This window comes from Rhinolophus ferrumequinum, chromosome 4 (assembly GCF_004115265.2).
Source record: "Rhinolophus ferrumequinum isolate MPI-CBG mRhiFer1 chromosome 4, mRhiFer1_v1.p, whole genome shotgun sequence".
In the NCBI taxonomy this organism is placed as follows: Eukaryota; Metazoa; Chordata; class Mammalia; order Chiroptera; family Rhinolophidae; genus Rhinolophus; species Rhinolophus ferrumequinum.
The window spans coordinates 75710983-75728199 of record NC_046287.1 but is presented as its reverse complement, the minus strand read 5'-3'; the positions used below and the strand labels follow the sequence as shown (position 1 = coordinate 75728199).

The 17217-nt window shown below is 36.0% G+C and overlaps 1 protein-coding gene across 12 annotated transcripts in view; it reads right to left on the bottom strand.

The window, feature by feature from the left end:
- Nucleotides 1-17217, bottom strand: part of FAT1 (FAT atypical cadherin 1) — a 125950-nt gene that overhangs the window by 31815 nt on the left and 76918 nt on the right. For 9 of the 12 annotated variants that reach the window (XR_004422905.1, XR_004422904.1, XM_033104996.1 and 6 more), the window contains exons 4-10: nt 16251-16312; nt 12836-13165; nt 12263-12473; nt 10992-11060; nt 9713-9852; nt 5663-5938; nt 5327-5537 (exon numbers count right to left, since the gene is read on the bottom strand). Coding sequence is in view for 10 of the 12 variants with exons in the window: in XM_033104996.1 (XP_032960887.1) it covers nt 5327-5537; nt 5663-5938; nt 9713-9852; nt 10992-11060; nt 12263-12473; nt 12836-13165; nt 16251-16312 (1299 nt within the window). In the remaining 2 variants the exon portion in view is untranslated. The remainder of the gene's footprint in view (nt 1-5326; nt 5538-5662; nt 5939-9712; nt 9853-10991; nt 11061-12262; nt 12474-12835; nt 13166-16250; nt 16313-17217) is intronic. The other 3 variants (XM_033105001.1, XM_033105003.1, XM_033105004.1) reach the window with 1 other exon arrangement.

Genomic DNA, 17217 nt, shown 5'->3' with positions numbered 1-17217 from the left:
TTCGTTTTTATCGCCTAAAACAAGGCAGATTTTTCAGAGTTTTGGCCATAAATTATGAAATGCAAGGAACAGAAGAAATATCAATCAGCACTGAACACCACACCTCTCTCTCTATTGGCTGAACAAGCAATGTGCCACAGAAGGATACGGTTATCCTTCCATAAAGTAATTAAGCTCATAATTTTCCAAGACTCGCTCAAAAACCTTGTGAAACATACTTATATTTTCAGCATTTATCACTTGAAAATGCTCAAGATTCTTATTCATTATGAAAGGGAAGACCTCAATTCATTAAGAAAATTTAACACACTTCAAGAATTTTAATATTCAGAAAATTGATGAATAAGCTTGTGTATAACCTGCCCCACCTTCAAAACCTGTAGGTTTTGAAGATTTCAGTAATATTCTCTTGTTAACCTTTTTCAGGTCAATTTATTCCCTGGGTCAGTGGTCCTCAAGTAGGGGTGATACTGCTTAGAAGGGGGCATTCAACAATGTCTGGAGACACTTTTGGTTGTCACTACTTGGGAGGAGAGGGTGCTACTGGCATCTAGTGGGTTGAGACCCGGGATGCTGCCACACATCCTACAATACACAGGACAGACTCCACGACAAAAGTTTTTTTGGTTCAAAATGTCAGTAGTGTTGAGTCTGAGAAACTCCGCTAGCATCGTGTGTTTTAACTTGCTTTTCTTTGGACCTTTCCCAGCTATATTATATACATGTATTTAGCGCTAATGCAACTCTACCATATTCTACTGTTTTGTATCAACTGAAACCCTCCTGAAGAAATGAGCAGGTTTCTACAGTTTAGCAGGGTACCATGTTTTTGGATAGATCAAGACAGTGGGACAGTCCTCAGATTCAATCCATCCACAAACCCTCCATCCAGTTTTCTGTTTTATAAACAAGACTCCAGATCCATTATTCTAGTCAGAGAACTGAATTTATTTTCCCCAAATGAACTACTACACCTACCCAAAACAAAGCTGACTTGCCTCACTTAATTGCTTTCTCAAATTCTGTTTTCCTTTAGTTTGCAATCGAGTGTGGCACGTCATAGAGCAGAGTTACTTAGTGTGATTTGCAAACCAGGGGATTAACCAAGCACTTCTTTCTCCACATCATTACTAGTAAACACTTCCTCTACAGCCTTCATTTCCTTCAACACATTTTCCAAAAATCCCTGATAGCTATTTTTGAGGCCAGACCCAGTCTGGTTTTCATTAAGTTTGCCTGGCTCTGCATCCAGGTCCCATGGCCGTGCTTCAATCTGCAACAGGGCAGAGGCCCAGGTGTTCTCCAGGCCCCGAAGCTCTGAGCTAACCCCTTGCCCATGAATGGTGTCACGCTGCCCTGGCCAGGCCTTGTAGACACGAATTTTTGGCCTCTGTGTATCTATGAGAGTCAACAACCCCAGATTCTCTCTCGATGTGTTTTAGTCAGTCATCAGAAAGGCAAGGTCTTTTCTCATCCTACCTGTCTATCACCCCACCTTCCAAAACTGTGACTGGCTACCTGGGCTCACAGAGACTGTGACAACCTTGGACAACTATCTTTATCCCCACTCCCTTGGATTTTCGTCTGTCTGTGCTAAAAAAGCAGCTAACCTACCGTATTTTATATTCATTCATCCATATGCATTTCTCTGATCGTGTATAGTGAAATCTTAACTTCAAATATGTAAAGCCTCACATGGCAGAATGAATAGATTTTTATCTATGTATTAAAGCAGCCTGGCAGCTAGCTCCCTGCCCTCCAGCCCCATTCGCTTCCTTCTTGCTCCTCCCTCAGGTGAGCACATTCTCAGCTCAGGATCACTGTATTTGGTGAATCCTCTCCTGGAACAGTATTCCCCCAGTTATTCTCCTTGCTTCCTTCCTTCCTTCATTCATTCATTCATTCACATTTTACCCAAATGCCCTGTGCTTAGAGTATAATGGTGAGTCCTTCCTTGACCTGCCTATTCAGCAGGCTGTTTCTGTCCTCTTTAGACCATGTATGGTAGCCTGGTTCTTATCTGTTCTTCCACTAGAATATAAGCCCCATTTAAACATGACTTGTTTTATTCATTATTTTATCACCTGTGCCTAGAAAAATGCCTGACACATAGGAGATACTCAGTATATATTTGAGTGAAACAACTTTTACACATGCATGGAAAGATACTGAATTAAATATCAAAAAGGTTCAGCAGCAGCCTGAAAAAAAAAAAATCAATCCATTCATTAAGGCACTATATTTATACTTGTGTTGGGTTTTTCCTGCATTTCTACTTTTATAACTACCAGCTACCATTTGTTAGATTAAGTACTTCATTTAAAAGTATTAGCAAAAGGAACATATATGGACTAATTGGGAATCCCTGACAAAAATTTTGTTTATCAACCACATGGTATTCACAAACATTTTTCAGATACTTGGAGTATCTTGACTTTGATAAAGACAGCTCTGAGCCTGTCACTGGTAACAAGAAGGTTAAACAGGAACCCAGCTAGTCAATTAATATATGGATGCTACATACATATATACTATGGCAGAAATCATCACCTTTGCAGATGGGAGAGCAACAGCATGGTTATGTGGAAAAACAAGGAGGGCTGCTGAGTGGTTTGAACACACATGCACTTGTCTGATCTAGTAACAGGCATACTCACTAATACTGAAATACACGTATGGCATTTGTAAATGAATTCACAAGGCCGTTGTAGAAGTCTGTACTCGGTTGGGGGCTTAGTCATGCACTTTAGTTGGAGATACCGGTGATTTCTAAATAGGCTTAAATTGTTCTCTCCATTGGAACAAGGCAATTATCTGGACAAACGTGCATATCTGTGCTCATTAGCTGCGACTATATTACACGCGCACCCCAGAGGGCATGTCAGGGAGCCATATACAGGAATCCTTGTCTTCCCGGGGTGGACATGCTGGGGATGCTGACTACCTGACAATATGGAAGCCTCTATAAAGCTTCAGTTGCAATAATACTTAAGCTAAGTTTGGGGAAGAAAACCAGTTCTTGTCAATGAGTACATTTACTGAGTGTCTTCTATTTCCAGGTGTAACAACAGTTTTGAAAATACAATAATCTACTTTAAAAAAAATAAAGAGAAGAAAACGCCATGCGGCCCCATGTATGGCGGATGTCTCTAAACATAACTCAGTTGTTACTGAAAATATCCTTTAATTAATTCCTTTTTTCCTAACGGGTCCTAATCAGACCAAACCTTTTGCTCAATAAATTGCTGCTAATTAAACATGCAGTGTTGTGGCCTGAGTTTATAACGAGTCTTTCGAACTTTATTAAATGTAATCTGACAGAAATTAGAAGAAGGTGATTATAAACTATTAAATGAAAGGCTGTATGACCACTGCATAGTTCCTGCTATTCCAACAGATTCACATATACACAATTCTATAGCATTTGAAGGTAGTAGTTTTCCTATAAAGTAATTGTTCAGCACAATTTTTATATTACTAAATCTATATAAAAAAAATCTTCTTAAAAGTCCCAATTCTATACCAGAATAGGTCCCTGGTATTATCTATTCTTCCAGCAGAGATACAGTTCCATTCTTGGAATACCAAATTACTAATTCCATCAGTCATTACAAACATTTAAAGAATGCACATGCCTTTGGTCAGGCACCAAGAATCATATTTTAACCACCCAGTTGTTGAAAATTATGTGAAAGCTAAGGGAAAGTTTAACATTTTCTCCTACACAAACCCAGCCAGTTTGTCTATGAGAAAATTATTTTATTGAAGTGCTCAGGCATGCACAAATGGAATGCACTGTTTTTCTAATGGCTAAATTTCTGAACCAGTGGAAAAACCTTCATCTTTATTCAAGGCACTAACTACACTGTAATACATTTTAACACTGCAACCACGGGCAGTCTATGAGGTCTTGTGAGTAATGGACTAAATTTGGTCATTTTCAGGGAAATCAATGAAACTTCAAATATATTAAGAAACAAAAACAGTTTAACCACATAAAACACATCAACTAAGCTTTTATTTTTTTTTTAAATTCCTCTCCATTTGCTCGGCTTTTGATTATATGACTTATAGTTAATTTATGCCTCTTCTAATTCTAATGCTGAAGCAAGACAAAATTTCTAAATATGCAGAGATGTGGACTTACCCAAAAAAGGTCAAGTTAAGTGGATGATCTCGATACTCTAAAAATCATTATAAAGACAGAAGAATGAGACTGTACTAACAATGGCACTGAGAAAGATGGAAAAATGAAAGCGACCTTCTACACATTTTAATCCCTTACTCGTATTACTTGGTATGAGTAAGACAAGTCCCAAAGCAAGGTCATTCCTGACTATACAATCATATGCTCTAATGCAAATCCCTGCTTCAATAGGGGGCAGGATTCTTTTGCAAGAACATGTATTTGTGGACCAATGGTAAACCCCTACCTGTTAAGAACAAGTATGAATGCTCATAACATGGCACCTGGCACATAAAATGATCTTAATTAGTCTGTGGGATGAATAAATGAATGATTGACTAGTAGTATAAAACATTTTGCTTTGACACCTGCTTCTCGGTGATCTTCCTTCTTGTAATCACCAGCAAGACTGATCTCTCGCCTTATTATCCCTAGAAGAACGGCCTACACTTCCTGATTTGGTCTTCCTTGCCCTTGTTGCCTCTTGCCCAACTTCAGCCCCTTTGGCTTTTCAGCATTTCTTCAAGTCCAAATCCTAACCCTGGGACCTACTGCAAGCAATAACCAGGAATGAAATGCAACCGTTAAAGCTGCATGGGGTTGGAAGTGGGAGCATAACTTAAACACGGAAGGGGCAGCAGAGGCGTAACGTCCTCTCTAGAAGATCTGACTCAATCAGAATTGGAAGAGTCAGCACTCTATCATGACATTTCCTGCTCTGACAAAGAAAAAATACTGACTAAAAATGAAGCATTATATTAACAGGCCAGAGGTTTCCTAAAAGTGTCTCCTAGTTTACAAACAAAAAGGATTGTGTGGTTAACACACTTTTAGAAATACTGAATTGGTCAAATACAGTTTTCTTTACTGTAGGACTTCTCTGCCTCGAATTATGCTAATATTGTGACTTTCCAAGAACTTTCCCCAAACTTCGTTAGGACTCTCTATCTTGGCTTTGTAAAGAGTTAAACATTAAAAGAAATTTTCTTTCTCCTACCACTTAAAATGGTAGTCAACGATCAGTTGAAGCCATTTTTACAGAGATACACAGAAATGTTTGAACATCTAGAACTAATTTTAGACAAGAAACACTTTCTAACAAGCGCAAAGTTATAAACCCATCAAGTGCTCCCCAAATACCTGATTCGATGGAGTACACCACTTCCGCATTTTTTCCTTTGTCCTTGTCCAGGGCGGTAACCTGCAACACCACTGAGCCCACAGCTGCTGATTCATAAACCCGACCTTCATAGGAGGAACTCGTGAACCAGGGGGCGTGGTCATTTGTGTCGCTGACATTGACAACAATCCTTGCAAAGTTGCGCTTTACAGGAACATCTTGATCTCGTACCTAAAAGAAGCAACACATTATCAATCCTGTTGAGGTTTTCCTTATAACTGATTCAAAATCACTCTCAAACACACGAAACCCCTCAGGAACCAAATGGTGGCAGAAGAAGGAGCGGAAAGCCATACCATGACCGTAAGAACATGCTGGTGAATGGCTTCATGATCCAGCGCTTCGGAAGTATAGAGAGAGCCCGTTGCAGGATCAAGACGAAATTTCTTGAGACTCAATGGATCAATACTACTCTGCAGAGTGTAGATTAGTTTGTTTTTCTCATCCTTATCCACAGCACTGATTTGCAGAATTTCTGTATCTGGCACTGTGTCTTCAGGAATAATGACTTCATATTTTGATGTAGAAAATTGAGGACGATGGTCATTTGTGTCTATTACTTTGATGAATACCTACAACAAAATGACTCACATAAAAATATTGCTAATTATATTTTAATATTTAACGAATCAAAGAAAAAATCAGATACACATTGAAAAAAACTGATTTTTCAGCAAAATGACATACAAATATGAGGAAAATTACAAAAATCTAGAATCAAAATTATCTTTAAAATTTTTCATTTAAATATCAACTGTGTAAACATGAGAAAGATAATGAACATCTTTCTAAATTCTTGAGACTAAAACTTTGGAGGGAAAGTGTAACACCTTTCATACCTCTCTTTCTGATATGCAGACTTAATTCCCCTTAGGGTCTGCACAGAAGAGATTTCTAGATTACTCATGTAAAGGCAACAGAAATTTACTTTACCAGGATTTTGTGGAGACTAATTTCCTGTATCAGATTTGAATCTGTAACTACCAAGCTATTGAGGTAAGTATGTTATAGATGCTCACAGTATCTATATTTCTTGTTCTAATCTTTGAGACTCTAAATTCCTACTGACAGATATTTATATATAAAGAGAGAGACAAATCAGAAATATGCAAAAAATTCTTACTATATTTTTGTGATCGTAACATCTACATAGAAATAGTAACCACGTTTCCTAAATGCAGTTTAAGTACATTGAAAAAAGAAACTTCATTAAATATGTCAACATAAAATAAAAACCTTAGAGGAAAAAGCAGATGTTAAAAAACGGAGTCCCAATTAAGTTTTTTTACTTGACAGTAAGGGGATTAATTTTCAGACTGAAAAGACGTGGAAATCACTACTAATTATAAAAGATGGCTTACAGTTATGAACAAGAAATCTGAGCTTCATTGGCATATATGGAACAAAGAGGTTTGCTGGTCCAAAAGGCACAGGTGGCCAAAGTCCGAGGAATGCACTGGTAAAGCCATGAACCACACTGGTGCAGGCATATGAACAAGAGGCCTTCCCATGAAGACTATGCCAGTGTTCTCAGAGAACACTAAAACATCAGTGATGAATTGTAACCTGACATTTTATATGACTACTAAATGCAGTCACCAAACCACAGAAAGGTTTTATGTGAAAGTTATGTAAATACATAAAACTACAGACGCCTCACTCTTCAATGTCAATGAATATCTAGAAGGGATGTCTATAAAGGCAATTTCTATAAATTAAATCATTATATTTTTATTTGAACTATAAATTTAAACATTATTTTTCTTACAGAGTGTTGGGCAGAAATAGTTTAATCCTCTCCAAGATTAATCAATCACAAGTAAACAGAAACAGCTAAAGTAAAAATAGGTATTTTTGATAAGGTGATTCAACTGAAACATATTCAGTGGACACATAAATGCTCAGCACTTGCCTCCATTTACCAAGAGTGTAAAACAAATATGTGCCAGACTCTGCCCTCATGAAGCTTACAACCTTATAGGCAACGTCCTTCACATACAAAGACTAATGAGGTTTCATACACTGTCAGGTAAAGACTTATAAAGACTGTAAGTCTTTAGAGGTCCAGAGATGGTCTGGGACATTCAGAAAGCTTCTAAGGAGGAGTTAAGGCTTTGCTTAGGTAGGTTTGGGGTTGGTAGATGAAGGTATGTTGGGGTAGGAGGAAGAGCTTGGTCACAGACACAAAGGCAAGAGGTGGAATGGACCAACCTATCTCTTAGAGACTGGAGAGAAGGACTTAGAACTGGGGGTAATGCACCTTGGCTCAGCATGAGAATTCTCTACAAAACTCCAATCTGATATCTGCTGCAACTGACCCTGATGCAGCAAACTCTGCTCTGCTGGTTCCTGAGTTGTACCTATAAACTGGAATCTACCTTGCTGTGCGTATTCTCATGCCTTATCAACCCGTTCTGATATCTGTGTCCCTCTTCAGGAGGTTTCTGCTGCTCTGCTCCCACCCAATTCCTATCTCTCTGCCCTCAGCCACACACTGGAAATCCAAACCCATTCACTGATTGTTCCCTTTGCCCCGCACCTTAACAGGTCAGTAACCATCAGTAACCAGGCTCTGTAACAATCCTCTGATATTCTGACCACTTCCTCTACCAGCAATTCATTAGGACAGTACCAAGATGTTTTGAAAATGACTCAAAATCAGTTATGGGAGTATAAAAGAATCACTGAATTTAAGCTATTCTGCATCTCTAAGAAAAGAGGACTAGAATACATATCTCCTGTGTTTCATAGGAATTTTAGTCAATCTTTACTGTATTTCATACTAAGCTTTCAACTGTATTAACTAAAACTACAATTATTTGGAAAGGGGAGCACTACTATTCACTTATGTAATAAATGATAAATGCTACAGGTAGCTATATCATCTTTAGTGATAAGAATGTTTGACACAGAGGGTCAATTCTACTACTTATTAAGTTTCCTTTGCTAGATGTCTGGTTAGTTGATTATCTGAACTGGTCTACATACAGTTATAGTCTTTAAACCTTTTAGAATTATCTTGATCTTGTTAAATTTCGTATAATTCTTGATGTTTTATTCTCATTTTCATGCTCTAAAGTCTAACTTCTACAATGAGAAAAGTTACTGACAAAACGGAAATTTTAAAACTGTACAGGAACTTTTACATGACAATCTCAAAATAACCACAAAGCATTGTATATGCCATCCATTTTAAATACATTAAAAATCATAAGCATTTGGAAAAAGGAATGAAATCTTTTCATAGCTGGCTTTAAATGATCTACTCATTTTTTAATTGAGAAGACATCACAGACTATAATTTTTATTCCTCAATGTAATTAAATCGCTTAGCACATGATCTATCCCATGCAAGATTTAAAATAGTGTAATCTAAAGCTAGAAAGCTGGAATCCAGAAGCATTTTATACTCCAACAATTTAACTTCTTCCTTTTGCTAGTTGGATATAGCAGATTACACACAAATCTTTAGCTTCTACCATCCTAATGGAAGCTTAGCAAGGGCAGGGTTTTGTTTCCTACTGTTCAACTTCTAGAACAATACCTGGCACGTAGCAAGTGTTCAACAAATTCTCTAAGCAGGCGACGCAGAATAAAAGAGAATTAATAAGAAAGATGAGAATTTAAATTTAATTTAGAGGGCTTTAACATTTAAATTTGAGATCCCAGTTTCTAGCCATCTCTTAATCATCAGGAACAAATAAACATGTTAAAAGAATTATTAGAACAATATTATCAGTTATTTTACACATCCCTAGTTAAGGTAACCAGTTTTAATGAAAATGACCTGGATAATTCACCTTCCACAGTGACACACTTTATACTAACACAGTTCAGAAGGAGTATACCGTGTCTCCCCCAAAATAAGACCTAATTGGACAATCAGCTCTAATACGTCTTTGGGAGCAATAATTAATGTAAGACCCAGTAATACAGTATAGTATGATATGATATGATACGATATAAATATAATACCGGGTCTTATATTAATTTTTGCTCCAAAAGACGCATTAGAGCTATTGTCTGGCTAGGTCTTGTTTTCAGGGAAACATGGTAAAATGAAAGATTTAGATGACATAACAACAATGTGGCTTATTTTTTAAGTCCTCTTTCAAAACTTTCAAAACTAGTTAATTACATGCAAAACCTAAATCAGGATTTGCAGTTAATTTTCTTTCCCTAAATAAAAATCCTTGGTGTGTATCGTGTTAATTATATCAGCATAGTAACTTCTGATTTGAGAATCCAAGACGGCAGAATCAACTGTTCATATTGTCTGTGGACCCTGGAATCAGAATGTTGTATGAGTCCTCCTCTGACAGACACATCACTAGCGATTTACTAACCTGAGTGAGTATAGTGCTGGTTCCATCTGTAGCCTCAACTGTGAGGTTATAGTTTGACTTTTGTTCTGCATCCAGAGGTTTGGCCACAATGATGGTTCCAGTGCCCTTGTCCACATCAAAGTGACTGTCATAGTTGCCACCTAGTTTAAATTAGGGCAAACAGAAAAAGTAAAAACAGGTCACAGGAGGAAAACCTGTCATTTATTTTGTGGCTTTCTAATTCTTAATGGCAGTTAAAAAAAAAAAAAAAAAAGCAAACCAAAAAAGAACTTCTGATATATTGATCAAGGTGTTTCCAAGAAGCTTACATTTTGAAAGACAAGAAAAGAAAGGCCAATTAGAAAGATAATGCTTAGTAACACGAGGTTGAGACCTAAATGTGAAGGAAGAGACTAAAGGAAAGGAGGCAAGAAAGAAAGCAACTCTGAAAACAGAATGAAACTGCAAATACTGCCAATGAATTACTTTCAATTTGCTTTTTCAGGGGTTCTAAGTATCTTTTTAATTTATATTTCAGTAGCTATATAAGACATTTGGTAACCAGGGTTGGCCATTTAAAACTATAATTACTAAAAAAAAAAATTTTTGTGACACCTGGTCATACTGCCCTAATAAAACGCTTATTAAAGGAATGGAGACAGTGGAAACGTAATGGCTCTGTGCGATGTCAGCGGGATAGTGGATGGGGGTGGGGGGTTCACACAGTGTGAGGGATATAAATGATAAACGTCTAACTATTACTTTGTCTTGTGCACCTGAAACTAATAATAAAAAAAAACAACAACAAATATTAACTTGGAAAAAATCATTGGTAGTTAACGTTTAGCCCTGACTCTTATAGACTACTTGAAATTTTTTCCCATTGTTATCACACAGAAAGCTTAATGAAGCAATAGTTTCTGTGCTACTACATTATCCAAATGCATTCCCAATTATATTTTAGCTAAAACTCTGTTTTCAAATTCATTAAACTGGAGATACTTATATCAATGAAACGAAAGAGAATGAAAATAAAGTCTTAATGTCATAATGAACTTCTATTACTAAATCTTACCGTACAAGGAAAACAACACATACAAAAAAAGTCTTCAGTCAAACCTAAAACTAAGAATGGACGCAAAGTCAGAATGTTTGAAAAGGAAATGAGTGACCACATGCATGCACACTGAAAACAAAACGCACTGAAACACAAGTCACTGGAAATAAAAAAGTTCTAGAAATTGATGCTTTAATTTTAGATCTCATAATCTGAGGCAAATTATGTGATCTCAGCAGATACCTTCTGCTGTACAGTTCAGGTCACAAGTCATCTGAAAGATGTAAAACACTTCTCTAGCAAGTGAGTCTCCTGGCACAGCCAAAAAGAAGCAAGCAAGCATGGAAGGAAGCAGAGAACAAGGAAGAGCCATCAATCAGACCGGTTCCAAAGGCGGTCAGTGTTAAACGCTGAAGCCAGACGCTGCATGGCAGCAGCCTGCTCATCTGGAAATGTGACAGACGTTAACAGAGAGCAAACAAACTCTTTTCATTGTGGTTAATTATGAAAATAATCTTCTTTTTTTTTATTTAAAACTAAACTGTAATGAGTTTCATATGTGTTGATGACACCCACAATTTCATACATTGATCAAAATTATGAAAATAGCCTCTCCAGTGTGAAAGTTCCAGAGGAAAAACCTGTATCGCTTACACCACCTGCACCCTATGGCCCCTGCAAACTATGTCCTATGGGCTTCAACTTGCTGAAATAGCATGTGGGGGTAGGGTGGTGAAGGGGTGGACGAGGGAAAACGGATATGAAGGTCCAAAGAGACAAGAATCACAATACATACTTTTAATTTTAACTATCCTTACAATTAAAATAGTGTAAACAAATAGAATTTTAAAAAAAAACACCTAAGATGTCAGAGTCTAATACGAATTTTTTTTAAATATGTTGGAATAGCGTATTATATTCTATATCTAAGCTAAATTAAATGACAAAAACAAACTGGATTAGGCATGTAATTTTTACCACTGGGTGATTTAATCTAGTGAACCCTGCTTTCTACTGAAAATGAGGTAAATAAAATTTAAAAACCTATGGTTGGCACTATCATTTTTAAGTCGTAAAATTAAAATTTGTAAGCTTATTCCCTATAAAATACTGACGTGTGACAATCACATAGGCATAGTTATTTTAAATACTCAAATCATATTCACTAAAAATAATAATGTGCCATATGTTATGTATCAAGAAAGAAAAATTAAGAAGCTGTACTTTTGGACCAAACATTTAGATTTCTCTGTTTCTCCCTGATGAACTTTTAAAAACCTTATTTTTATATTAATGAGATGGTATCTATAGAGCACCAGTTTTAAACAAGTTTAATATATGTTGAATATTGTGATAAATTTTGCAATCAAACTACTGCAATTTAAAACAAAATCTCCACTTATAGGTCTTACTCTCAATTTTAAATTCTGAGATGTGCACAGAAATCATACAACCATAAACAGGTTCTCCTTGGTGCAACCTATAGGACAATGGAAACTACGTGGAATGCTTACCAATGATGTCAAACCAGAGAGGTGTACCAGGAGGCTCAACAGATATCACTCCGATCATGTGGGCAACGGGATCGCTTTCCATGACAGTGAAGGTGAAAAATGGTTCTTCAAAAGAAACTGGCTCCAGGGATGGTTTGGGTTTGGAGATCCATTCAATGTGGAGTCGAGTGGTTGATGACTTTTGGGGGCGACCATTATCAACTGCCTTAATCTATAAAATATGGGCAGAGGGGATAACACAACAACTTGGGAGTTACATCCTATCACTGGAGCATAGACTGGTTCGGTCTTAAACTAAGTCAATTTCAAACATTTAATATTTGTATTTGTATATTCTTTGTGTTTAATAATACTTGATAAAAAGAGCAACATCTTTTGCCACAGTCAAACATAATATAACATAACTAACTGGAGTGACAGCTGAAAAGGGAAAAAACCCGTACTTCCCACTGTTAGGTCACAAACACTGAGGTTACTGACTGAACAGAGATAAAGTAAGAAGAGAAGAGAGGTAAGACTACTATATTAATAATCAAAGTATATAAGAAATTCAAAGACTAGATCTTAACTCACAGAAAGAATATCATATTCTCCAGCTCCAGAAGACTTCTTGGATGAAACCAGTCCAGTTTTTGGCTCAATAAAAAATTTGCCATGCTCATTTCCATCTTCGATGCTATAGGAGATTTCTGCGTTGGGACCTTCATCTTTGTCTGTTGCTATCACGCGATATATAGGCTCGCGCTTAGCATTTCTTTCTCGTTCTGGTTTGTCTCGCTCTGGGAGTCTGATTTTGTAGAACTTTTGCAGGAACTGTGGTTTGTTGTCATTTTCATCAAGGATTTTCACAATTACTCTTGCAACGGTTGATTTGGGGGGACTACCATTATCTGTCACAGTAACCTGTTTTTTAAAGGTAACAGATCAACAAATGTTTTTAAAATGTACTATATAAAAAGTGAATGCCTTCTTCCTAATAATAATCAGCATTTATGTAAACCTCTACAGTTCAAGCAGCACTTAGACACATGCCATCTGCTCTCATTCGGACAACAGCTCTGTGAGAAAGCAGGAAAACGTCTCCCATTTTCAGAGAGAGAAACTTGGGGACAGGGCAAGGGTTAAGGAAGAAGAACTGGCTGTGAGCCCTTGCCCTCTCCTCCCTAGGCCACCTCTTTTCCTCGCACAACCATTACTGTATTGTGAATGTCATCGAAATGTTAAGCTATCAAAAACAGTATTTTTAACCCAAGGAAGAGATACATGAAGATTTTGCTTTAAACATCTAAAGAGTCCCCTTCAAAATAATATTTACTCCATATACTGAAAAATAAGTTCCCCACATACTGTATTTTTAAAAAACCGTCATTTTTAAGCTTCATCAACAAAATGAACTGAATCATCAATTTAAAATATATGTTAAGTAGCGCGCCTTTTAACATCATTTTATTTTGTTTGGCTCTTGCACATAAGTTTTCCATATTTAGTAGGGTAGACATAAACATTTAAATTTAAGATCAATTTATGAAATAAGATTTTCAGTAAAAGAAATGTAACATAACTTTTATTCTAAGTAAATTATTCATGTAACCAGTTTAGGAATATAAATCAGGGATTCGTGAGGATGCACCATACTTGCTTCTATGTGCAGAAGAAACAATTTCACCCCTCAATCAAATGTTCATTTACTTCAGGATGTACATTAAAAGTAATGACCTTAGTAACGGTTATTCTCTCACCCACCCACATCCTCCCAAATTAATTACCGAAAAACAAAAAACTAAAGTAGACGGAAGTTTTCCATGGAACCATTTTCTTTTTGAAGCTTAGTAGGTTATAAATCCTGTTGTTTACAAAAGTGTGAATGTATCCTGATGGTACTTATCAGGATAAGTACCTGCTTTATTTAAAGTACATGATTTATTTTCCCAAACTCTCAAAATAAAACAATAAAGTAGTTGCTTTATTTAAAGTACATGATTTATTTTCCCAAACTCTCAAAATAAAACAAAATAAAAATTACTATTTTAATTTTTACCTCTCAAAACATTTCTTTTTGACCAGTTTTCATATACTTGGGAAAAAAGAAAAAGAGAAACACAACCAAGTACTATACTTTGTAGTATTCATCAAATTGTTCCTAGGCTTGGATTCAATAACCAATAGGCAGTAACATAGTTTTGAACACGTAATTGAAAAAAACTTGCTTCTTTAAGACAGTCAAATCAATGCCAGTATTAGTCCTCAAAATGTACCACCATAAAAGGATTACAGAAAAATGTACAAGATATGTAAGCAAACTATTATTTCCCATCAATGTTAATATCATCTCCCAAGTCTTAAGTATCTCATACTTGCTTCCATCCAGTCTTTGACCTTCATTGAGAAAAGAGGGATCTGGTGTGAGGCACACAATTAACTGGGTGTACGTGCAGTTCTAACTAGGGAGAGAGGACTGGAGCTGGATGCCAGTGTATAATATGCTGGTCTGGACATTTTGCCATCTCTTTATTTTCTTCAGGAATCATATTCTCCCTTCCGTCAAACACAGTAGTGACTGAATGAAAATTGAAAACTCTGCTCTATTATTTAAAAAAAGAAATTTAAGGGAAGTATATAATCTATGACTAAACAGACATAACACATAAAAAAACTACTAATTGTAATTGTGGCTGTGACACCACTTTTTCTAGATAGGATATCCGTGCATACACACACACAGAATATGTGTGTGTATAATATGTATATTATATATTATATACGTATACACATATATATTATACACACACATATATATACACATACATAGATATAAAGAAAGTGAGAGCGACAAAAATGAAATATTTTACTGATGAAGTTAGAAAATTTTGACTAAGATGAAGTGAAATTAAGCAGGGGGCATTATAAACAGCAATAATATAAAGACAGGACTTAAAAATAATCACAGTTTATTTAAAAACCAAAGAGCACTGCAGAATGTCTTTAAAAGAATGCACGTGTTCTACGGGCCAAAAAAAAAAAAAATCTGTTTAGGATTTTCTCAATTACCTACACTGAAGAGTCTGGAAGAGTTGAGCAGATAATTCACAATTAAACAAAAGCACTTGGTCTTTTTCAGGTTTGGTTCTAGTACTCAACACTGGCCTTTAACGTGTGATAGAGAAACATCAACAGAGGGAACAGGTTTGTTTTCCTTGGTTTTCCTCCCAAGGGCTGCCTGCTCTCTCAGCCTCTTCCTGGTTTGCAAGCAATGGCATCAGCAATCTCATCAGGCCTGACACCCGTATCATGGGCTACCGTCCTCCTCCAAATTACTCGTATCTCTTTCCCTGTAATGTATTTACTGCCCACCAGAAACAAGGCAAGCAGTAAAAGATAAACTGTGTTTCTTCTGTCAAGGACTAGAAGGCACTTTAAATACACTGTGAGAATAAGAAGCCTTATCAAAAGAGGGCATCTTAGAAGAGCACATCAGACTTCAATCTGCTTTTATTTTAGAAATTTTTAAGAAGCACAGACTTTATATCAACAAAAGCAATTGCATAAACAATGCAATTGTTTAAGAGCAAAACAAACGAAACAAAAGTTAACTACAGTTTAAAAAGTTGAATTAGACCTATTAACATAATTATATCTCAAAAGTGTAATACTGAGGAAAAACAGGTAGAAGGCATACAGAAAAATATCACTTCTGTAAATGAAAATGAAATTCAAGTAACTGTTTTCAGTTTTGTTTGCTAGGTGTGTGTGTGCATGTATAAACTACAAGATTAGAATGAAACTTAAGACAGTGGTCTTGTATTCTGTGGATAGAAAAGGCTATAAAAGGGTCATGAAGTATATTCAGAATGTCTTATTTTCCTTTTTATTAATGACCAGAAGCTAATATAAGAAAATATTAACAGCTATGAATACTAGTTAATGTAAACAAGATTGCTCGTCCCCATACTTATATTTTTAAAATAGTTAAACACAGAGAAATGCTTACTTCTAATATGTGTTCATCTTGCTGCTCTCGGTCTAGTTTCCTTGATGTAGTTGTGATGAGACCTGTAAAACGGTAAGAGTTCGTTAATTCTCACAAAATAAACCATAACCTCGCATAACCATGCTCTGAGTACAAATGTCTGAGCAGATTTCTAATTTATTGTCAAGGAAAAATAAATGATTACTACAGTAACAATTATTTTATTTACAAACAACATATTTTAAACTTTCTCACTTTAATAATTCTTAAATATATTAGATAATGACAGAAGTATTAAGAAAGTGAAAAAGTCAAATTTGAGCTACGATTTTTATTTAGCAGTTTCCATATTTTGTCCGAAAAGATTTTTATTATAGAAAGTGAGATAAAGTTATTCAAGATTTTAACTCCATCCATATCTCCTTTAACTGCTGCAGAGATTATTAAGAATTCACAGAAGTTATAGTTATAGAAGTTATAGAACCACTGGAAAACATAATGTTGACTATGCTTTATTACCTTTGAATCATCTACTCTCTCAAAAAAGTAAGGTGATTTTCCAGGTAATGCTGCTCAAATAACAATCATTTAATTTCCAATGAAAGAAGAAAATAAATGATCCCCAAAGAAACCCCCTTATTGCTTTGATTTTTTTCTATAAAACTAGAATATCTAGTTTCTGTATCTCTCTAGAACTTTAATAACTGTCTTAAATTGTCAATATATGTTGGAACCTCGATGACCACTGAAATTGATTAAATATATTCTTGTACTTCACAAAAAATACAAACAAAATTCCACCAAGCACTGAAATACCCTCAGCAACCTGTGTTGATAAAGGACAGGTGCATGCTTGGTGGCTCTCACATTAGATCTGAAAGTCAGGTAAGGTCATTTGTATGTGGCCAGACAACTGCCAGGGCAACTATATGTGGCCAGACAACTGCCCAGCTTTCTGTGGTTTTTCCACAGAGAAATACTTCAAATA